Raw genomic sequence first — 19610 nt, 5'->3', positions numbered from 1 at the left:
CAAAGGGAGAGTAAAGGTAGAAATAGAAATAATATAAAGTATGAGATTAGTCCTAAAAATTACATGATGTAAGTTCTGTCAACTTAAACTACAAAGAGGTAGACTGAAAATCTACCGCTGGGCTTCCTACTTGTCAAAGCTAAGAGAGAAACTTGACTGCTTGTGAGTTTGACATTGCCTATAAACTATAAATAAAGTATTTTGCCAGTTATTGAAAATTGAAAGATGGTTTACTGTACTAAAGGAGTACTTATAAAGGTGACTGGTAAACTGAGAAGTTCCTTCCTTTATACTTTCATTGACCCTCAAATATAACTCTGTATTATTACTATAATATTTTTATAGATTGATTTCCTCCATGTATGGACCATATCCTTATTAGTTGGCCCTATGCTTAATATTTCCTAGTCATTCAATGAGTATTTGTTATACACACTGGATAACCAGATGTTGATGGTTAAAGCAGGCAAATGTTTTTGTGTGAGTAGGTATATAACTAGAAATGAATCATCATTTACATCTATCATAAACATAAGACATATCTAACCAACTGGGAGTCTTTTGAATAATTATGAAAACAATCGTTGGGATACCGATAATGTACCAAATAAACACATAGCATGTGTATCTCATGATTCCTGACCAACCCTGTGGGTGTTATTCCTCATCTCAAAGTCAAAATCAAGAAGTGAAATGAGTTTCCCAGGAGTATACAGGTATTCAGATGCAGAACGTGGGCTTTGGACAAGTGCCTGAACCCAGCCCTGTGAGTCCCAACCTTTGCTGTTGCTCATGCTTTGGTGGGTATTATATTGACTAGTATTTGATTATAAAATTCATGAAAGTGAAGACTTTCTACTGATGGAAGGGCCATGATGGGAAGACTTCACCAAAGGTCCTTAGTTCTTTAAGGTATATTCCAAAATATTTTGAGGGAAAAGGCAGCAGATACCAAACAAATAAACTGCTATAAAATTCATTTTCCATAAAGAAATATCAGGGGACACCCTACTATAAAATACTTCCATTTCAAAAAAACTGGAATGTCTGACCAATTTTCCTGTATATGTAATGGAATATGGCACACCTTTTTTCCACTACATCCAAGAAAACTTATAATGTTACCATTTCATAAATGGCTTACTCTTTTTTAAAGCCCATTAACATTCACTGACTAATTTATGGTTGCTTCTTACCTGAAAGTTGCCAAAACAGCTTCCTCCAGGGAGGGTCACATAACTCACAAAGGGCGGTCCGGGAGATGGCAGCGACTCATAGATCACTACACCTTCACTTGGGAACGTAGCCCTCTGTTGCTGCTTGCTTTCCCAAAATTCCTGTAACATTGACACAACATTCACTGAAAAAGACAAGGAACATAATCCGTTATTAAGGATGGACATACCCTGGCAAAACAGCATTTTATTTGCGGGTGCTTTTAGTTGTGAGAGAAGTACATACTGTTTCATACAAACATGTTTATTTCTTCCTGAGTATGGCTCAAGTGGTTGGTACCTTAATTCTAATAACATTACAGTATATTAAATTTACTTTATAAATTAATTTTTAGTTGCCTTAATAAACTTTGTCCAGCGCTATAATTATCCATGGCCTTTACTTCCATTTCTCAGAGGTCCTTAAACCTGCAAAGTGAAAGTCAAATTTGGAGGTAAAATTGTAAGCAATGTCATTTTGGTAGGGACTCCGCTATTGTAAGATTTAAGAGGAGAAAGGCAGAAAGAAGAAAACTCTTTCATGCTCCTCTCCACCCTAATCTAAAGGAGAATGAAAGGCAATTGTGTAATAAGCAGGAGGCTGGAAAAAGCCATAAGTGAAACTAATAACATGGAGACCTTGTTAAAGACCACGTCTGTTAGATGACTTCAGAAAACACAGTAATGGCTATAGCCATGTGTTTTACATTAAATGACCTGTGATAGCCTGCAGAATTTCCAGATCAAATTAGGTCGGTTTGTTTATCCTGTACTGCAAATTGAATTGTGGAAATTAACAAGGATAATAGAATTGTAGACCTTACAGGTCAAGCAGGCAAAGCCCTGCCTAATGCAGGAATTCCCTGCTCCACACGACTGACAGCTGCCTGCCTGGCCTGTGCCTAAACATGTGGAAGGACCTGATACTCAGCACATTCAGAGGCAGCCCATGTCAACTGCTAAGGGTCCTGACTATGAAAAGGTCCTTTCTGGGAGTGCTTTCCTGTAAGGTTCACCCAAGTGACCTATTCCCATTTCTGGGGCCTCATAGGAGCTTATCCAGTTAACTATGTGAGGGTCCACCACACAACTTGTAGGCAGTGTAGGACGTTTGCTGTTTTTGCTTGCCTGCCATTTCCTTCCTTCCCCTTTGTGGGAATAGTAAAAAGATTTCCCTTAAAGAACCACCTTTCCTTCCACCATGTCTTTTGCAGGGTTGTGGGTGGGGATTGGACCAAAGCCAAATCATTTAAAGCCAATGAGTCTAGGAATTGTTTTGGAAATGTTGGAAGACTACATTCTCCTTTTCACTAGGGTTGCTGGAGGGATAGGTGCTGCCCAAGCAAGGGGGAAGCATGGCTAACAAGAAAACCAACGTAGGAAAGGGTAGAACCAAGACATGAAGGAAGAAAGACTAAGTTCTGATGACATAGCTTGAGTCCCTGAACCAACACATCTGCTTTTTCCTTAAGCCATTTTGAACTGCTGTCTCTTCCTTGCACATGAAATTATACTAAAACAAACAACTCTCAGGTTTCTGCAAGTTCTAGTTTTAATAGATTTTGTTCTTTCAAGCATTCTTTGTGTAACATAGAGTCTATGCCCTTTGGCATTCTCTGTAATACATTCCTGGATGGATATGCTTCAAAATGCTGGGCTTTGATATTTTTCAGGGAGTCAGGAGAGTCACAGAGTTTGACCTTCAGGAAAAAAACATTGCACAACCCCTTGTAAGTTGTTTACTAGAGTACCTGACTCCTTTTTTCATCCCTAGTCACCAATCAGCTTCAAAATGTATAGTTCAGGCAAATTCTTGAGACAACTAAGGAACTGGATGCCTGTATATGTTTAAAAACTGCAGTACTTAGGTTTTAAGAAGTGGTTTGGAAAGAAACTGGGAACATGTAAGACTATCAGAGAGGATACTTGAACTAACCAATAAAAAACATATTGAAGTGGTCAAGGTGAGAGAACTTTTTCATTCATTCAAAAATATTTGAAATAATATTTCCTACTAGTTAATGTAACTCAAAGTAACATTAGAACTTTTATTTCCTAAACTGTATTTCTGCTCCTTACCCTCCCCTCTCTCCCATCTCTAAGAAAAGGAGTTTTGAGCTGGTTGATTTGTGTTTCTACTTGCATTTGGCCTCCGGCATTCAGCAGAGATGTCTTGAAGATTGACGCCTAAAACGAAAGCCAGTGGCCTGTTGCTCGATAGTCAACAAAGCATATTAACCTACTATTTTGATTAAGTTCATTGTTGAATGATGTTCAGCCGAAAACTGGAGTAAGAACATGAAAACTCATGATTATTTAGGTAAAATGAACACAAGAATTTTGACATGTAAAGCTATGTGGATTAAAGAGTTCAAAGGTATGTAAGTTTTGAAGTAAAATTTCTGCATGAATAAAAGTAGCAGTTTTCATATTTTTCATTCTGCAACCTTGGAAGATTTCTTTGATGGTCTTGTGTATGCCATCACCCCTAAAGAGTACAACATATGTCCCCGCACACACACAATCCATCTTTCTATCTCTAGCTCCTCTTGACGACTAGAAAACCAGATGAATGGAGTGCAGAGGGAAGAAGGCCAGCTTGCTATTTGGAATTCTAAAGCTCGGTATATCAGAGGATACTCTATGAAAAACATGCTCCTCAATGGTTTGATGTCATAACAACAAGGTTCATGGACAGTATCAAAGAAAATGTGAGCAGAGGGTCAAGTACTGCTGAAGAAAACCATCCACGTTTGAGGATAAGCCTCACTACAGAGTTTAGTCTCTAGCAGCAATCGCACTGTCAGTGCTCAGCCAGTGAGCCTGCCTTCCGTGTTACAGAACAAACTTGGGCTATGAAGCATGCGATAGCCAGTCCTACATCTAGTGACTCATCTACACAAGTGCCCAGTTCCACTTTACTCCCTTCAGTCACAAATGAATTTGTGTGGCTTCTCCTGGGCATTGGTATATGAGTCATTCTCTTGACTTCTTATTTTTAATTTTTTTCTCTGTACACACTCGTCTCAGCCACGTAAGTATGCTCAAGATGACAAATAAATGAATTAATGAATGAATGAGTCAAATGAAACGTTCAACCTTGGGACTATTTTTGGCTGCTACTTATTAAAATTTTTCCATCCTAACCAAGCTGCTAGAAAGAATATTGTACATTACTATCTGGTTCCTTATCTTCCATTCATTTTTAACCCATCACCATCTGATTTTCCTCTCCATTATTTCACTGAAACCACTCTGGCAAACATCACCATTTCCTACTTTTCAGGCCTTATTTACTTGACCTCTAACTGAATTTGATGCAGCTGATCAATTTCTTCTAGAAAGTCTCATATCCCTAGGCTTTTCTGACAGGTTCTTCCTGATTTTGCTTCCCTATTTCTAATCATTCTTCTCTGTCTCTTTTGTGGGTTTCTCTCCTTCGGCTCTCCCCTCATGTTGATTTGCATGAGAATCTTGTACTTACATTTTCTTGTTTCTTTCTCTCCTTTTCTCCTTGAATAACAGAACCAATCTCTATGACTTCATCTACCATCACATACACCGACAGTTCCCAATTACTCCCCTGTATTTCCAAGTTTATTAATAGATGCTTCCATTTGAATGTTACACAAATTCAACGTATTCCCAAACTTGGCTCATTTTCTTTTCCATAAACTCCTTTCTTTTTCCTGAATTACTTAGAAAGTGATGTGATCATTCATCCAGTCACCTAAATCAGAAACCTGGCAGGAACCTTAAACCTAATTTCCTCTTTCTATATTTAATAAATGCCCAAGTTTTGTCAATTCCATATCGTGATGTCTCCCATAGCCATCACTTCTTCTCAGTTTATACTGCCGTTGCTGCATTGGCTCATATCTCGCCAAGTATACCACACTGCCTTCCTGACGCCAATCATCCTCCTCTCCAGCCCGTCCTCCAATTGTTTCCAGAGTAATCTTTCTGAATTTCACAGTGAATCAAATCACTCACATCTTAAAATCCTTTTGTGAGTCCTTCATTACCTACAGGATAAATAATTCATTGGCAAAGTGTAGAAAAACCTATGTCTTGCTACTCTCTCTCAATCCAAACTTTTCTCTTCACGTCACCTCCCAGGTCCCACACATTTCGATGCTTCTTATTTTACTGGCAAGCCCTGGGTTTCCATTTTGCTCTTGGAATGCTCTTCTTCCCACTGTCTGTTGTCTTCCTTGATGGCACGTGCTAATTTTTTTTAAAGATTCACCTCCAGCATCAGCTCCTTAGAAATAAAACCAAAACCAAAATAATCTGCAAATCCTTGCTACGGAAACTGGATATCACTTGGGGACATGTCAGAAATGCGGGATCTCAGGCTGCACTCCAGGCCTACTGAAGCAGAATCTGCATTTTTAACAAAAGTCTCAGGTGATCTGATGCACATTAAAGTTTGAAAAGCTCTGCTGGAGGAAGAAGTTGCATTCACGTCCCCCTTATCGTGTACCTGTTATATCATGCGCCAGACTCTATGCATTTTCTCATTTAATCCTCACAACGCCCCCTAGAAATAGGTTTTTATCACCCACAACTTATAGATGAGAAGTGAAAGGGTACAATTAATTACACAGCTACTAAGTCTTAGACCTGGGTTTTGAAACCTAGTTTTTGTTTGAGTGTATAACCTACAGTCTGTTCAGCATGAGATACTCTCTAATTATGATAGAATTTAAGTTGTTTTCATGTGTGTCTACCCCTACTAGAGACGACAGTGCTCCTCAGATGAAGAACTATGTCATTTTTCCCACAAAGTCTGGAACACAGTAGGAGCATAATAAGTGTTAGCTGAGTATTTGAATGTCATCAGAGGTGTGAAAGATAGTCTGTATTTGTAACGCTGTGGGTAGGGGAGGAATAGGCGGCTTGTCACAGGAATTACTTCACGGACCTTTTCCCAGGGGCTCTTTTTCTGACACTTGCTCTTGACAAAGTCAAATAAAGCAAAGGCCAATATTATTTCATACAAGTGCTATGACATGTTTCCAGCGTGGTGCTGTCACGCTGCATGAGGCGGTCTGTGTCCCTGAGAACAGGTATCCTGATGACCAACCTTCAGCCAACACTTTGCTCTGGCTTAAAGCAATGGTGTAAATAACCACCAATTGTGCGCCTCAGAGGGAGCTGTGACCAGGCATCCTGTTCCAATCCTGTCTTTCCAGACAAGATGGCGAAAGGAGAGACAACAGGAGGAACAAGAGGAAATGACAAAAGACTGAGGAGGGGTTTGTACAGGCTTTCTGGGCAGAGGGCCATCAGCGAAAGTCAAGGTTAAGTCAGGAAGGTATAGTTTAGAACACAACCTTTTGGGCTACGCATTATTTTTCCCAAAGTTTAGTAAGGTTCTTTTTGGAAAGTTTCTACTTTGTCTCAATGGACACTAAAGAAAAAGGTCTTTATCCTAGGAATAATAGCATAAAAGCCAGTTCCTTTTTGTGATTTCTATTAGTGCCTTTATAAGAACAGAAAGAGACATCAAGGCTTTCTCTCTCAGCCACGTGAGGCTATAGCAAGAAGACAACCATCTAGAAGCCAAAAAGAGGGCTCTCATCAAGAACCAAATCTTCCAGAAACTTGATCTTGGAGTTCCCAGCCTCCAAGTGAGAAATACATTTCTGTTGTTTAAATCACTTATTGTATGGTATTTTGTTACAGCAGCCCAAGATGACTAAGACAAATCACCTCAGCAGTTTTGACTATTTTGTGTATCAACAAGAAAATGTACTGTGTAATTTATAGACATTAGTATGGCTATTTTCTATTTCACTGTGTTTTGAAATTTGAACATGACAAAGTTTTCAGAGTGGTAATTAGATCCCCAAGCAAGTCTCTCATAATTAGATCCCCAAGCAAGTCTTTCATTTTCACCTTCGCCAAGTTTTCTGTTTGACTACAAAGGTCAGCATTAAGGTTTTTACAGAAGACAGTTGTCCAATGAAGACATCCAACAATGAAGACCATCCCATCTAATCCTCTAGATTAAGGATTTCTCTAGCTGCCATCCTGAATCAGCTTCAGCAAGGGCAGTGACACTAGTGTCCTTGCACTTGGAGTGCTTATTTTCTACCTGTACCTTGTTTCCAGTTCTCTCTTCTACCTCGAGTGTTGTTCCTGTCCCTCCCCCTTATTCCTCCAATTTATTCCAGTCCGTCAGAGGAAATACCACCTCCTCCATCATGCTTTACTCACTGGTTCCAGTCCACATGAATCTTCTTTTCTGAGCTCTTATTCCATTAGTGGTCCCGTGTTTTAGCACTTAATCTCCTATAAACCATGCTAATAAAATGGATGTGGTGCTGCTGGCTAAATTTATCAAGTCAGACTTGGCTGGACTTCCTTCTGGCTAAAAGAATGAAATGCCTTGTGATAACAATTCATCTTATAGAATACAGTTTTCTGTTATTAAACTCACAGCAGACTGTGAGATTCTAGAGGGTGGGGATGCTGGTTTATTCTTCTCTGTAGCCCCCTTGGTGTCCTGCACAGTGCTATTTATCTAGAAGCAGTTGTTGAATTCATCTGGAATCTAAGAAAATTCTATGCATCTGAGCAGTTTGAGTGCTACTGAATGAACACATAGAAGGTAAGAGAAGTCACTATGATTCCTGGAGAGGTCAATACTTCCTTTGGGACTAGCATGCTTCATGTATAACCACTGTAGTGCCCACACAACATGGGCGTGGTGGTGGCAGCCATGCCTCAGCTGGTGGAGATGGTGGAGTAGGTGCAGAAAGATGAAGCCTGGTCAGAACAGACAAGGGATTACTAGTGCTTGATAGCTAGGGCTTTACCTCCATAATCAGTGGGGCTTAGGAAAACCCTGAATGGGGGATGACGAATATTTTTGTCTTAGAGTGCCATCTCTAATCCATTTATGTTGGTTTACTGGAGCAGTCCATTGAAAAGGATGTGAAAGTAGCTTGCGGTACCAGGGGACCATAACACCATAATTAACCAGCAATGTGACACTGGCATAGTCTACCTGGTGATACTGACCTTGATATTACGGAGTGAAAAAAAAAGTTCAAAGCAGACCTCTGCCTGTAAAGATTTACAATGTGTAGAAATAATATATTTATAATTAGTGAACAAAATATTACAGTGCTACACTGAAGCACAGAGTTGATTTTAAAGTAATATTTAAAACTTAAAAATTTATGGCACAGTAATTAAATCAGTAGAAGAGAAAAGTAAGATGAATGTAGGCTGAAAAGGAAACATCTGTGTCAGAGGAAGGCCAAAGCTGGGCCACCTAAGAGGAATGAAATTTAGACTGGGATGGGAGAAGAGAGAGAAATCTGGATCCCAAAAGAGTGAGGGTGGTATCTGATAAAAAGAGTAAGAAAAATAATAATGCCTCAGCCGAGGAATTGTGTAAGGAGCCACAGGACAGGGTGCCATCAGGAAGGGAGTATGATTTGACAAGAGACAGAGGAAGGGAACATAACTTCTTTTAATAATTGAAAATCAACCGCACTGTCCTGGTGTCCCAGCTTTGCCCAAGTGGAAGAGAAAGGCAAGAGCACAGAGTCCCTTGTCCTTTGTCCTTACTGAGGTGCTGTTGTATTATCTGAGATGGCTCCATCCACGAAGGGGAAGGGCCCAGACTTGGAGGGAACTGCAGCTGCTCTTGTGCAGCTGGGTGAGCCCAATGCGACGCGTTTCTGGGAGGAGCTCGGGAGAAAAAAATCTGTGAGTAGGAGATGAAGCAAGCAAGAGAGTGCTCTTTTGGCAGCCTGGAAAGAGCACCACGTCCCTTCAGAGAAGGAAATCCATAACTGAACACTCAGAGGGCTTTTATTCTAAAAATACAGAGCTTGTGATTTTCACAGATTGGACACAATGGAGGTGCTGGGAGGGACACATGACTTCTATTTTCATATAGGAATTTTGAGATGGAGAGAACATAAGTGTCCCATGTACTGTAGAGTCTGTTATAGAAGAGTCCTTAAACAGGCCCTGGCTCAAACACAATGAAATGTGTATGGCTGCATCTTGTCTCTCCACCTTTTATCAACAGGCAGGCAGTGTACTTAGTATTACAGTTAACATTATGGACTCTGGAGCCAGAATGCCTGGGCTTGGTTCCTGTCTCTACCACTGTAAGATACCTACCTAACTGCTCCAGTTCTATCTGTAAATGTTGTACTTTTATCACAGGGTTGCCCTAAGGCTTAAAATGGAAAACGCTCAGAATAGAGTTTCAGCATAGTAAGCACTAGAGTGTTTGCCATTATTTGTGGTTAGAGAAGGTGAAGGAAGAAAGGAAAAGCCTGATTATATGCTTGCATACTGAATCTTTGAAACTGACTGTTCTTGGATTGGAAACCATATCATTAAATGTTTTAAAAATAGTCTGCAAATTGGAAAATTCTCTAATTGTATACATTGTGCTATTTATTTCCAAAATATCTGAAGAGTTCAGAGATGGAAAAGAGAAAGGTCTTTTGATATCATTCACTAGTAAAATCAAAACTTCAGAATAGCTGGAAAATAAATGGATGAACTAGTACATGTCTCAAAATCTGGAAACATGGATGTTTGTTCCAATTATTTACTTTCTAGTGGATGTTAAAGGCAGTAGACCTGCTCTTAGCAAAAACTACAGAGAGGATCTAACTTTTATGTTAATGTTTAATGACTGCTTATGCTTCAGCAAAGTAGAAATATTATAGTTCATCGCCCAGTTCAATTACCTAATATAAGTCTTGTATGAAAGACAATCATTTATCTTCAAAAAGGAATCTTGAAAGTATGCTATAAATCTATCCCCCCCAAAAAGAACCCATTTCTTTATGCCTTACATGGAAAAAATTTTAGCTGGGTAAAATTTACATTACAAAAAACAATTAAAGACAAATTGAAAAGGCTACCATTTAAGGATAAATTATTAAGAGGCTTTCAAGATGATTAACAGATTTTAAAATTGATTCTCTGCCTCCAAACAGATGGATTTATATTACATAATATTTTAATACAACCTTTAATTCAATTAGTCTTAGCAGGTAATATTTTAAAATAAAGTTAATTAATATTTTCTATTCTTGTAATTCAATCATGTATAACTTGCCCTTGCCAATGTGATTTCCTGGTTTTGTTGAGGGAAAAATAAAAGAAAAGGACCCCCAAATAATAAGAGGGGTAAGCTGAAGGCATGATGCAATTTGCCATTCAAACACAATGAGTTGCAAAATGGGGTACCTTTGGGTCTGGTGCTTGGTTTGGTGAGCTATAGGCCACTGAGCAACAGAGTCAACTGTCTATAATCATTTATAACCATCCTCAGGCTTTGCCAAGTTTTGACCCAGCTAAATGGAATCTTGCTGACATGCCTTGTATGTCGGGTACGACCTATAGGAATCTTGGGCCCCTTTTTCTTTTGTGTAGACACTCTTTCAAAGGTAGCCACAGCCACACAGCAGGGCTAAGACATCTTGGAGTCTTGCTTTGTTCCCAGCAGAGGAATTTTTTTTTAGTAATGCTCCAGTGTCAGTGCCTAGCTCCTTCAGCAGCTGGAAAGCTGGTTGTGTTCTTCTTTGTTGTGCTTTTTCGTTTCTTCTGGTCTGGTCCCCATCCTCTACCCTGAACACTCTTCCTGAGGTAATTATGATCCTTTTAGTGTTTTACAAAGTTAACCTCTAGGGAATTCTCCCAAATATGCAAAAACTATATCATTCATTTTGGTTTAATTTTCACCTTTAGAATTTAAAATTGCTGAGCTATAAATCATTTGGGAGAAACTTAAGTAATACTTATTTTTTATATCTTCGGAAGTACAGGGTGATTTTTTTAAAGAAGGCAGAGGGGAGAGTATATGAAAGGGCCAGATGGAATCACAAAGACAAATTAAAATAAAAAGTCATTAAGTAGATCAGAATTAAACAGCAGCAGCAGCATGCTGAGTTCCCATGTGTGGTTTTCATGTGCATCATGGGTCAGATGACGTCATACAATCACAAAAGTTACATAAAATAAAAACTTGATGTGATCCATTTAACCAATCAGGCAGTATATGTCTTCCCATGTTCCACTGGGCACCGACATTGCACTCTATTTAAGAGACTTTGTAGGACTGTAGATTTTAGATAACCAACCAAGGATCTAAAAAAACAACAAACAAACAATCAAAAAAAAAAAAAACAACAACACAGGTTGTTTTGCTGACCAGTTCTGCTTAGTTAAAATGGTCATATCTTTGCAAATGTGGCTTTAGGTGTATAACGTACCTTCCCTAGGAACAGTCATTATCAGAAAGCTTTTCACAACCCTGCCACAGCTATCGAACCAGGATTTCTGTACAAGGCACAAAGTTTGGCTCAAAAGAGCATGGAGCACTGCCTTTCGTGATCTACAGTTGAGGGCAGACCCTGTGGGTGAATATAAGGATCGCAAGCTATGATGTAGGACAATTAAGTTTGCAAACTCATCCTAGAAAAGGTGCTACATACCTCATTTCTGAATATCACTATGTTCACCTTTGAAGTACTCCCCTTGGGAAGCTATGCACTGACGCCAGTGCCTAGTCCACCCTTCAAAGCAGTTTTGGAACTCTTTTTCTGGAATGGCTATCAGAGCTGTCGTTCTATTACCCTTGATGTCTGCAATGTCATCAAAATGTCTTCTTTTCAATATTTCCTTTATCTTTGGGTGAAGAAAGAAGTCATTGGGGGCCAGATCAGGTGAGTAAGGAAGGTATTCCAACAGTTATTTGCTTACTGGCTAAAACCTCCCTTACAGACGGTGCCGTGTAAGCTGGTGCATTGTCATGATGCAAGAGCCATGAATTGTTGGTGAAAAGTTCAGGTCGTTTTTGTCAATTTTTTTCATGCAGCCGTTTCAGCACTTCCAAATAGTGAACTTGGTTAACTGTTTGTTCAGTTGGTACACATTCATAACAAATGATCCTTTTGATATCAAAAAAGGTTAGCAACATCGTTGCAACAAGTTCGGGAACTTAATTGTCACACCTCATAAGTCACCATGCCAGGGTGGTGAATGGGATCATTCAGGCTGCTCTCCCAAGGCCAACCGGAGGCAGTGCACTGGGGAAGCTGCCTAAGGGGGCTGTTTATTTCAGAGCCCCTTCCTCCATGCTCCTCTTGTCTCACCTGGCTGTCAACTTAACCCTGCATGCAATTAGGTTGTGATTAAGGTGTCAGTGGATGATGACTTAGAAGGTCTCAGTACAGTTCATTTCATCATAAAGGAGAACACCTGACAATGGGAAAAACCTTTCCCCCTTTTATGAGGGAGAAAACCAACCAAATCAGCAATCAACACAGGTTTGTTGTGCTCCTGGTTGGTGTCTGGCCCTGTGAGAGACACCTGGGGGTTACAGAGAAGTGCAAGCTATGGCTTTGCCCTTCTGAGATTTCCAACATAGGTGTGGACAAAAACATGCCAGCGAAGCTATAACTCATAACGCAGAGCCACATGAGAGAAATGTAAACTACACAGTACAAGCCATAAGCGCCAAAGGAGTGGTGACTAAATGATGGGTTCCCACAGCTGCCTAACAGGATGAGATCAAAATAGGGATCAACTGATTATCATCGCAGCACGAAAAAAAACAAAAAAAAACCCAAACCATAATTCAAACAGCATTCCATGGACGCCAGAGAAAGAATAGAACTACAGGGAGCGTAATAATTGCCTATTTTGTCAATATTAAACTTTCAATAGGATTCTTTCTTTTTTGTCCTTTTCTTTTAAAATAGGATTGTTTTAACTACCTTGACAGACTAAATTTATATGAGCGTTTGAACATGGAGAAAAAGAAATAAGAGTCTTTGGGGTTAAAACTGCAATATGAAATGTATTAAATAAAGAAGATTCTTTTATGAAAGGCTTCTAAAGTTGTCTTACATTTCTTAAATCAATCTGTAGCACATAATCAGTAAAACCGTATCATTTAAACAGAAAATTCATAACTTAGAAACTCACCCTTGTGCAGCTGTATCCTATTATGGACTGTAACTTAACACATGAGTTTCAGAAGTTGTTAAAGTTGAGTTCAGGCTAACAAATCTTAACTGTTAAAAAAAAAAGCCTATGGTGAGAAGAGATAGCAGACTATGAAGAGGCACCAGATTTGATCACAGGATGAGTGTCAATCATTTTATTTTGATTTGTTAAATCTTACTTATATATTAAGAAATAAATGTATTAGGACACATAGGGACATAAAGTGATCAAGAAGCCACTTCTGTTTTTCCATTTTGTAAAATTTTCCTCTGGGGCTGAGACTTTCAGTATTTAAACTCTGCCAAATGTATACTTACTGAAAAAAGGAGAATGGTGCTTATCCCAGGGAGATCTGAACTGAAATCTGCATTTTTCTTAGTATAAATTCAAATAAAAATAGTTGGCGTTATCTTTCAATACAATTTTTTTTTCAAGTAAAATTAGCATTTGAATACACTTTGGTAGACCAAACATCCACAGTTCAAATTATTGTAATTAAGATGCAGTCATTAATCCAGGACTTTTATTTTTTAACCATATTCTTTCAGGCATACTTCATGTGGTGGAATGCAAAGCAGTGTATGTAGAGATTTTACTGCACAAGCACCTTTATCCCTTACATCCTACTCCATTCCTTTCTGTGAAATGCAAAAACCATAAATGTTACCATCAAGTTTATAGATTTCAGATAACTACACTAAAAAGAGAAAATACTTGACTCTTGAGGATTTTTGCTCTCTCACAATGCATACAACCAGATTCATGATTACCGAGATGTTTTTAATAGCTCTACAGTCTGGTCGAATATTTCCAAAAGGTAAAAATGTACTTTTTGAGTTAAAGTATGCACCTATGTGATAAAAATAAAACCTTTCATGCAGAAAATATTTCCCTTAATGGAAGAGTTAATGCACCTCCAATATGTGAGAAATTTGCTTCTAATTGTACAATGTTTATAGTAAAGGTCCCATCTTATTTTTCCATTATACAATTTGGGGAAACATATTGGTGAAATCTAGCATGTCACTTTATAAGTCAATGCTAGAAACCAACACATTCTCATGGATTCAGTGACAACTAAGACAGCTTTTTAACAATGTATTTGAGAAAGTTGGCCTTGATTTGGGCCTTTGGTTAGTTTGTTTCTCCCTATTGGCATGTTTAGACTTATAAACCTTGCCTGAATGGGCAAAAGGATTCTTGCTGTGAAAAAGCTGTAATTGTTTCCAAATTTAGTATCAGGAAATGTACTCCAACAGATGTCAATATAATCTTTTCCCCAATGCAACATAAGGCCGGAAACTTCCAGAACTAATCTCGGATCACCGTTATCTCCAATGGTTTCCTAGTGTGACTCCACCTGCCTTCTCAGCCTTCTCTCTACCTCCCGCAATGCATTGTTCTTGTATCGCCTGATCTGCCATTGGACAAGCTGTTCTCTCGCTCCTCAAAAATGCCCTTCTCCTCTCAGTCTCCTGTCACACTCCTGTTCAGATGTGCCTTTTTAATGGGTGCTCTCCGCACACCAATAGAAGAATTCATTTCAATGCCCCCTCTATCGTCCTAACAGATACTGCCATGACATGGTAATATAACACCTCTGAGAGGCAATGTCTTCTAGTGGCTAAGGGTGAGGAGTTGGAAGATAGAATTTGAAACCTGGCTCTATTACTTACTAGCTATATGACCTTGGGCAAGTCACCTTAACTTCCATGAGCCTCAGTTCGCTCACCTGTAAATAACAGTAGTACCTGCATTACTATCTTGCTGTGAAGAAGGAATGTTCTTAGTCTAGTGCCTGTCCTGACTTGAGGAGGACTTGACATCCTAGCATGACTATATGAATGGATGAAGGAGGAGCCTGCAGATGACAGATAAGCATATTGTTCTCATGTAATTTGAAGAGTTAACACTCAAAGAGGATGTGAGTATGTAGCCATCTTGAAATCATGTGGTGATTTCCTTCGAGAAAGCATGTGAGGAGCTGTCAAACAGTAGCCAGCAAATAGTAAGCTAACACACATACTCTTAAAAGAGATGGCAGGGGCTGCTTCTAGGATAGCTCCTCTTTGGTTGTGATACATGGCGCATGAAAATAAATTGGATGTTGCACAAAGCCAAGAGTGGAAGGCAACACGAAGATACACCTTAATTTCTTTGCAAAGAGATTCTGTCTGGTGGTATGGAGACTCCCAACATCCCTTGTTACAAAATGGAGACACTTAGATAGTGAAGAACAATCCAATGCCAGCTGAACTGAGCAAACTTCTAATTGAGAGCCCACCTTATTTAAAACGTATTTCCATTATTTTTCACTTGAGATGTAAAATAGGGAAATGATGAAAAAAATTGTTATGAAATTAATTTCCTTCCAAGAAAGAAAGCAAAAAACCAATCACAACTACTGCCAGATGAACACTGTGTCTAAAACAAATGAGGGATTTAATGTATTGCAAAATGCCACTTGGAGGGCCTCTTTGGCTGAGAAAAAACATTCAAATTTTATTTCTTTAAATGAATGTAACTATCCCCATGTGCATTGGTCTCAGACCAGGAAACTCTGGGTGGTTTTCCTGACCAACTTGACGAGAAAATGTCATTTACTATTGCTTGCGTTTAAAAAATCAAATGCCAACTAAGGGCAATAAATTAGTCAAATGATCATTTACATCCCCTGCATTATGTGTTTCTAAAGAATTAAGAGAAATAACCGCCTGTACATTTATAGAAGAGAAATTTAGAAAAGCACTTTTACAGTGTTTTTTATGCTCCTTTGTTCAACTGTACTGGGTTTTAAAAATTCTTGGACTGGCTTTTCATCTTGCAGGAAAGTAAGGTAGCAATTTTTCTTAAGGAATTGGCAGTGATGAACTTAAGTGCTCAGCCCTTTTCTTCTGGCAGGAAGAGACTGGACCAGGGTGAGGGAAGAGGAGCCAGGAGTGCCTGAGAGGCGGCTGCACAGAACTTGTCACTCAAGGCTGATGACAGCTTTTTATAGGCTGTGTATAACAGGAGTGTAGTGGCAGCAACTTACAGATGTGCCAAAGAAAAGTCCACGTGCTAAACTCTGGCATGTGCACCACAGGTTACCAAGGCATGGCATAGTCTCCAGGCTGACTTTTGATGTTATGCCCCAAAAAGTAAGTTAGTCTGTTCCCATTTACTCCATGAGGATGGCAAGTGGCTGGATATTTCGATATTATAAAAATTCCTGGTACAGAAATCTGCCATTTGGCTTACTTTCAGTTAGTTAGTTTTCAGATCAGAAACACCTGAAGAGAGAACATCAGCAGTTTGATATTCACACCTGTGAAGCCATTTAAGCAGCTGCACAGTGGCAGCCCATTATAGGGTAAGCAATGGTTATCTGATTGAATGTAGGTTCTATGCTAATGAATGAAATACATAAAATAGGACATTTCTTTATCTTTCTATATAAAAGAGTTCCTGCAAAGTCTGGATGACAGAATATAATGTATGCGTTATTTTAATCCTTTCTCTATTCTCTGTGCTAAACTTGTAAACAATTTCTGGGATTTAGTTCATCTTAAAAAGTGAGCCATATGATTTCCGATTAAACTTCTTAAATTCACAATGAACTCAGTGAAAAATTTCCCCCTTTTTCCTTTTTACTGCTTCTACTACCCAAACTCCCCAAATAGGACCCCTGCTCCTAAACAATTTATCCAAAGCTTAGGGCAGGTCAAGAGCCCTTTACCCTTCATTAGTGAATTCAATGCTATTGTGGGAGAGAGACATTCTTTCCTTCCCTTTTCACTTCAAGAAACATACCAAACCTGAATAGACCCCAGGCGAGGCTGGGGGTGAGAGTGATTTTTATTAGTTCTAACATTGCTATTGACACATACTTGAAGATACTATTTAAAAGAAAGAGAGAAAGAGAGAGACAGAAAGGGAGGGAGAGAGAGAGAGAGAGAGAGAGAGAGAGAGAGAGAGAGAGAGAGAGAGAGAGAAAAGAAAAAAGAAAAGAAAGGAAGGAGCAAGCTTTTATTTTATGCCTCAGAGGGCATAAATTTAATTTGTAAGAAGAAAACTTTATAGAATAAAATGGCCTAACATTTCTTTTTCTTCATCACACATGAAAAATATAAACTAAAAGGACATCTGGAAACTAACATTATTCAGCAATCAGAAAGGGAAAATCCAAACCATTGAAGTTTTGATGGAGACAAACATAACGAGATTTACAAAGAAGAAAGCTGTAACCTATTGAAGTAAAAAAAAAAAAAAAAAAAAAAGAATTCCATATGCATTTTACCTTTTGGGCAGTTCCATAGCAAAGTTCTATTTCAGAAGCTCTTTGTAATATGAAACCCACTGTAGATAAGATACAACGGGAAGATAGTCTGTTTTGCAGCAGCAGGAAATCAAATTGGTTCCAGAAACCAAGTAACATGACAAATGGTTTAATAATATTGCTAGAATTGGAAAGCTTGATTGAATTATTTTTCATAATCATTAAAAGAAGTAACTTTGAAATAACTTTGCCATAGCTGTTTAGATTTTTTGGAGGGAAGGGTGTTGCAGAGGTGGGAAGACATCTAATTTTATTGGCCTTTTAACTAAAGTGTTATAATTTGTTATTAAAATTTAAGAGTTCAGTGGTGATGTACTAACTTTTGTTTGCAACAAAAAATTTCAGACAAAAGCAATATTTGATTTAACATGACTAATATATGCTATGAAGGGTTAAACAAGTTAGCAAATATAGACATATTTTATCATATCCAAGTTATTTTTTAATTTAAATCTTAGTAGCAATCAGCCTTGCTTTATTTATTTATTTATAAAGCATCTGGAAAAGTTCATTAAGTCTTAGGTGAGTCTTCGATTTTAGGAGAGACTTCTAAACGGTTAGCAAGATGTATCACTGACAAAACAACCCAGCAACTACTACCCGTAGGTGAAATGAAATGAAATCATGTTCCTGAAGTCAGGAACAAGTTAAATATCACTTAGACCACAGCACACGACTACAGAGATTTAGAAGAAATCTTACTTAAATAGGATGTGACTAGACGTTTAGGACTATTTTCTAAAAAAAAAAAAAAGTCAAAAACCCTTTTTCCCCTTCAGTACTTACAATCTTTGAAGACTAGAGCCGGGTCTCTGTGAGGCAAGACTTGGGCAATGATGTGTCTCAGGGATTCCAAGGTTCTGTCCATCTCGGGTCTGCCTGTGTGAGCCTGCTGCCCAGTGTCCTCATGCCTGAATTCTTGCAGTCCTGGACCGAATTTGTGCAGCTCATTGATGCACAGGATTACCAAAGAATCCCTTTTAACATCTGCCAATCAGACATTTCCCAGAATCTAAAAGACCCCTCAGGGGGCCCTCCTCCCAGGCTCACTTATCTTTGTTGTGTGCTGAGCTAATTAGCTCTAAAGGCTGGCTGACAGGCGGGTTCCCATTGCTTCCTTCTGTTAAACACACCCACCTACAGGCGAGCTGGGGAAGCTCCCTCATCATCGGAGCAGCTTTTCTTCTCCAACCAGATTTAGCCTGAATTGTGTGCGGCTTTCTGACTTGGATATTTCTTTTCGACCCCCGTCTTCAAATGTGCTATCCCCAGGTGTATGGAATCCAGAAGATGATTTCTCAAGGAAATTTCCTTAGTAACAAAGGAGTTTCCAGCTCAAGACTTCCAGCTCAAAATCAGTATAATCTAACTTGTTCTTTGGCAAAGAGGTGCTATGAAGACTGTGAATGCAGCCAGGCACCAGGTTATGCCTTATATTTGAACTCAGGAGCATCTCTTTGGGAGCCAAGTTTTTAATTTTTTTCCTCCCACCCAAATTATAGTCACTTCTGATGAGCAGTGACAAGTAAAACCTCGTGGACTGACGTTTTCATCTTGCCTGGAAACATTTGTTTCCCTATTGATCCTTCAAGGCAAATCATTCCCAAGATTGACTTTAATTAATTCTATCACTGCCTTTCATTTCATGATAATTTTTTTTCTATTAAAAATTGCAGAAGTGAAAAAATAATAATAATATAGGTAGCTTAATTAAACAATCTTCAGAAAACAGAGATTCGTTTTCTACCTATGTCCTTCACCACTCACGACGTCTTTCCACAAGAGACATACATATAAATAAGTCATGGGATCCCATTGCAGTAATAAGGATTTGTACCAGATATAAAAGAACTGATTTTAATGGCTGTAACCCACGTTAGTTGTTGAAGATTTGTGGAGGACGTCTTTACTTTTATTAAAAATATTTTTCTAGGGTAAGCACAAGAGATTGCTTTCCAATGTTCTTTCCAATTTTCAGATTCCATAATTATGTTGTATTATATGATTAACTGAAACCAGTCTTTTAAAGACTAAAAATAAAATGTTTTCCATGTGATCGGCTTTTTTAGTTAGTTGGT

The 19610-nt window shown here is 38.7% G+C and overlaps 1 protein-coding gene across 2 annotated transcripts in view; it reads right to left on the bottom strand.

Moving 5' to 3' along the window:
* Nucleotides 1–18640, bottom strand: part of LIX1 (limb and CNS expressed 1) — a 49303-nt gene extending 30663 nt beyond the window's left edge. Inside the window, exons 1-3 of one of the 2 annotated variants that reach the window (XM_074328681.1) lie at nt 18319–18640; nt 13194–13282; nt 1197–1360 (exon numbers count right to left, since the gene is read on the bottom strand). In XM_074328681.1, coding sequence (XP_074184782.1) covers nt 1197–1346 — 150 coding nt within the window. In that variant the 5' untranslated portion in view covers nt 1347–1360; nt 13194–13282; nt 18319–18640. The remainder of the gene's footprint in view (nt 1–1196; nt 1361–13193; nt 13283–18318) is intronic. The other variant, XM_019727921.2, reaches the window with a different exon arrangement.
* Nucleotides 18641–19610: the final 970 nt, after the last annotated feature.

This window comes from Rhinolophus sinicus, linkage group LG03 (assembly GCF_036562045.2).
Source record: "Rhinolophus sinicus isolate RSC01 linkage group LG03, ASM3656204v1, whole genome shotgun sequence".
In the NCBI taxonomy this organism is placed as follows: domain Eukaryota; kingdom Metazoa; phylum Chordata; class Mammalia; order Chiroptera; family Rhinolophidae; genus Rhinolophus; species Rhinolophus sinicus.
Note: the sequence above shows the minus strand (reverse complement) of the source record. Positions and strands in the feature narration are given on the sequence as shown.